Source organism: Austrofundulus limnaeus, unplaced genomic scaffold (genome assembly GCF_001266775.1).
Source record: "Austrofundulus limnaeus strain Quisiro unplaced genomic scaffold, Austrofundulus_limnaeus-1.0 Scaffold94, whole genome shotgun sequence".
Lineage (NCBI taxonomy): Eukaryota > Metazoa > Chordata > Actinopteri > Cyprinodontiformes > Rivulidae > Austrofundulus > Austrofundulus limnaeus.
In genome coordinates, this window is record NW_013952496.1 from 49,591 (window position 1) to 53,915 (window position 4,325).

At 39.8% G+C, this 4,325-nt stretch overlaps 1 protein-coding gene across 1 annotated transcript in view; it reads left to right on the forward strand.

The window, feature by feature from the left end:
* Positions 1-1,629: 1,629 nt before the first annotated feature.
* Positions 1,630-4,325, forward strand: part of LOC106520551 (FRAS1-related extracellular matrix protein 2) — a gene marked incomplete at its 5' end in the record, with an annotated part of 11,511 nt that continues 8,815 nt past the window's right edge. Inside the window, 7 exon segments of the mRNA XM_014012724.1 lie at positions 1,630-1,794; positions 2,036-2,218; positions 2,311-2,441; positions 2,520-2,672; positions 2,782-3,085; positions 3,198-3,329; positions 3,535-3,866. Of these exon segments, the coding sequence (XP_013868178.1) occupies positions 1,630-1,794; positions 2,036-2,218; positions 2,311-2,441; positions 2,520-2,672; positions 2,782-3,085; positions 3,198-3,329; positions 3,535-3,866 (1,400 nt within the window).

Below are 4,325 nucleotides of genomic sequence, written 5' to 3' on the forward strand. Positions count from 1 at the left end.
CAGTGGAGGAGTGGAGCTTAAATACTGGTGATAACAGGTGAGTGGAATGAGCTTGATTGTGGTTTCTGTGACGGGAGGGGTGAAGCAATGAGTGAAAAACTTGGCTGTGAGAAACTATGACGTGAAGTGAAGGCAGGACAGACGTGGTTCATGACAGCTTTAAAAAAAACTATAATCTTTAGGGAGAAAACAACATACACGTTTCAGGCTTCAGCTGCTTCTCTTTTAATTCACTTTAAATAGAGCAACATCTAAAATTGGTAAATTGAGTTCTGGGTTTGTTGCTTTGATTTGTTATCCTAGCCATCCAATCAAATCGCCTGATAGAGGTGGTTGTGGCTCAGGAGAAAAGCAGTTGTCAGTCGGAGAGGTGTCAGTTTGATTCTGGCTTTTCTCACCACTTGAGCAAGACACTGAATGTCCCCAATCTGCATATGAATGACTGAATGTGACTCATAGTGTAAAAGCACTTGGTATAATTTATAGTTCACTTGTCTGATCTTGTGACTGATGGTTGCTACAATTTCAGTCAGGGTCACCTGTTGACAGACTTTAACTTGTAAAGCTGTAAATCCTTCATTAGTTCACAGAAACCTCAAAGTTTAGCAACTGATTTTATTTAGAAAGTATCACTAAAGATGCCAAAATTCTGGACAGTGTTGTGATTTGAAGGATTTTCTGTGCATGTCAGAAGTACTATCATTTGGTATAATAGCAGCTGGCTGCAGAATTATTTGTGTACAATTGCCTGCGACATGTTATTTTCCATAACCAGTAACTTTTTCACAAAATAATTTAGAAAAAACAGGGGAAAATGAGTTGAAAACTGTGTGGTGAGAATAAGCTGCTATGTGTACTTCTGCCTAATATCCTTTTGGACACCTTTTGTTCTAAATAGATGTTAAATTATACTTTCCCGTTTTTTCTGTAAAGGGTAAATAATATGGGCTAAAAGGGGAAAAACAGAACATTTACAAGCTGTCCAGTCTTGCTACATTATCCTGAACAGCTGCAATCCTTACAGCAACAGCTGTTTTCCCGTGTGGCAGACAACATGGATGCCAAATGATTTCCACCTTGCTGCTTTTGCCTGCAATGTGTTTGGAGAAACTTGTCCTTTCTTGCAGAGGTAATTGCTGTTTGATATTGACTCTGCATCCGGGAAAATATTTTGGTGGGGTCAGACCGTAAGACATAAAAATGCTTGTACAGCGGGACTTGGCTGGTGTATTTATAGTCTTGAGTCACTCGCCTGAAGATTTGACTCTGGTTTTGAAAGTATGATTACAAACTGTTTCACCGATGGGTGGCACGAATCGAGGGGAAACACGCGAACCCTATCATTATGTCCCACCTGGATTCCCATTTTTAAAAATATATTAACAGATGTCCCCAAGCAAAAAATACTTTAGACCAGTCTTTTGCTGTTCAGTCTTTATATATATATATACACCTTTTTATTTAAAAACAGGGACAATATGCAGTATGCATTAGCCATAAAAGGAAAGATGCACTGTATCACATCTCATCCTCTTCCCAGATTAAAGAAATACATATACATTAGGACCTATCAAGGCTCAGTTTCAAGTCTTTCAGTTTCAAGCTCAGTCTTTGCTTTTTATTCTTCAGGAGAGAGTGAAAAACCTTGTTTGCTGGTACTGGTTGATGACACACAACATGAGGAGGAAGAAGAGCTCCGTCTTGTGTTGGGGAGCCCCAAGAGTGCTTCTCCGTTCGGAGCTTTGATTGGGAAGCAGAATGAGACACTCATTAAGATAAATGATGATGCAGACAGTAAGAATGCTTTGCTTTCTTTTTAAGAGTTGCTCATAAGAATAGACCTGCTTAAAACAGTTATGGGGAGAATTTTAGTTAAATATTACTTCTTTTGTTTTAGATCTGGTTATAACATCGCTATAGTGGGAACGGTTTCAGAGTTATAACATTTTGGCTGTGATATCTGATATCTTTGTAATGTGACAGTTTACCAGCATGATAAAAATGAAATGAAATATTTTTTTGTTTTTTTTTTCAGAGCCTATTATTAGTTTTGGGGAGACCAAATTTAGTGTGAATGAACCAAAGGAAAAAGGTCAAGTCTCTGTGGTGAAGATCCCTGTCTTGCGTGTTGGAGACACCTCCAAAGTTTCTGTTGTTCGAGTTCACACCAAAGATGGATCGGCTACCTCTGGGGAGGACTACCATCCAATTTCCGAGGGTAAATATTATTCCCAGCTTCTTTTATCAGGCAACCAGCCGAGTGGATTTTGCTGGAAAATATTTGTCAAATTTCTCTCCTTTCTCCTGCAGAAATCGTGTTCAAACAGGGTGATGCAGAGCACTATGTGGAGGTGGAGGTTTTATACGATGGTATCAGAGAAATGAGAGAGGCCTTCACTGTCCATCTTAAGCCTGATGAGAACATGGTGGCAGAAACTAAGGTTAAATTTATTTGCCACAGCTTTGCGAAACAAATCATTTGTTTTCCTTGAATAACTCTATAATTGGTCTGTTGGCAGACGAGCAAAACCATTATTTACATTGAAGAGCCCAACAGCATGGCAGATGTCACGTTTCCCTCTACACCCAGAGTAGTTTCTCTGTATCATTATGATGACATCAGAAGTGGGGACTCCCTGCCTCTGGCTGGATACCCTGCCATCTGTGTCACTGTACGTCTTAATAATTATTAAGCCAAAAGCCAGTAAATATTTGTCTCCATTGTTGATTGTTGTTTCTGTCGTTCTTTCATATGCAAACATTATTATTTTTTTCTTTCAGGCTTGCAATCCCAAGTATCCGGACTATGAGAAAACGGGGTCTATTTGTGTAAGCGAGAACATCAATAACACACTGACTCGCTATCGTTGGCTTGTGAGCGCTCCCACAGGTCCAGACGGTGTCACCAGCCCGATGAGGGAAGTTGATTTTGACACTTTCTTCACCTCCTCCAAACTCATAACTTTGGACTCAGTCTATTTCCAGGCTGGTTCTAGGGTCCAGTGTGCTGCAAGGGCTGTCAACTCTAATGGGGATGAAGGTCTAGAACTTAGTAGCCCCATAGTGTCAATCAGCACAGACAAAGGTGAGTTCAGCCTACTTGGCCTCACTCATGCAGAAAATGAAGTACTGTATATTTTTTTCAGAATTCTTCTTGGAAACTAAAAGTTTTTTTAATATATATTGCCTGGTTGCAGGAATGTGTCAGCCTCGTGTTGCAGGCACAGTGGGGGCTGAACCTTTCTCTGCCAAGCTGCGATACAGTGGAGCAGAGGATACAGACCACCCCAATCTCATCAAATTAACTGTCACCATGCCTCACATTGATGGTGAGAACAACAGCTGTTTACTTCTGATGGTTCCTCACTAAACTTAGAAACCAACTGATTTGAAAACATCAATTAAGTCAAAAGTCTTGAAAGTGGTTGTTTAACATATCACTAGTATAACACTAATTCATTTTTATTAAGTAGCTTTCTTTAGTTTATGACACTTTTACATTTCTACTTTCGTACCACTCGTTTCCTCCTACAGGAATGCTGCCTGTCATGTCAACCCGACCTCTTTCTAACTTTGAGCTGACTCTGAGCCCTGATGGGACCCGTGTTGGCAACCATCGCTGCTCCAATTTGTTGGACTATAACGAGGTCAAGACCCGCTACGGATTTCTTACTGAGGCCACCAAGAATCCCGAAGTGATCGGCAATACAGAGCCTTACCAGTATGACAGTTCTCTAAGAGGGGCTGGTACGTTAAGGTTCTACAGGAACCTCAACTTGGAGGCTTGCTTATGGGAATTCACCAGTTACTATGACATGTCCGAGCTCCTCAGTGACTGTGGAGGCACCATTGGGACTGATGGACAGGTAAGGTGCTCTACATTTGAGCTTCAGCTCGCATTTTATTTCTGGAATTGCAACAAGCCAATAAAAAAGCATGTCCTCCCTTAGGGGCAGGAGTATAAACTCAGTAGTTATTGGTCTCACCAATAAAAAAAGTTTTTTTTTTTCATTTCTTTTTAAAGGGTTGCTGCCAACTTTTATTTTTGTGAAATATTCTAAAGCAGTGGTTCCCAAACTTTTTATCTTCTGACCCACAAACTATCCATGGCAAAAACTTGTGACCCCAAATTTTACTGCTCTGAGTACACAAACTTTGTTAATAACCCTAAAAACACAGGCTTTTTGACAATCTAAACTGCTTGTACACAAATATAAATACTTATTTATACTTATTTTGTGTTTTTGTAATAGTTATAGGGAAAATATTACATGAGCAATTATTTTATTACCCTTTAAATTGATTTCTGGAGATTATCCAAGGTG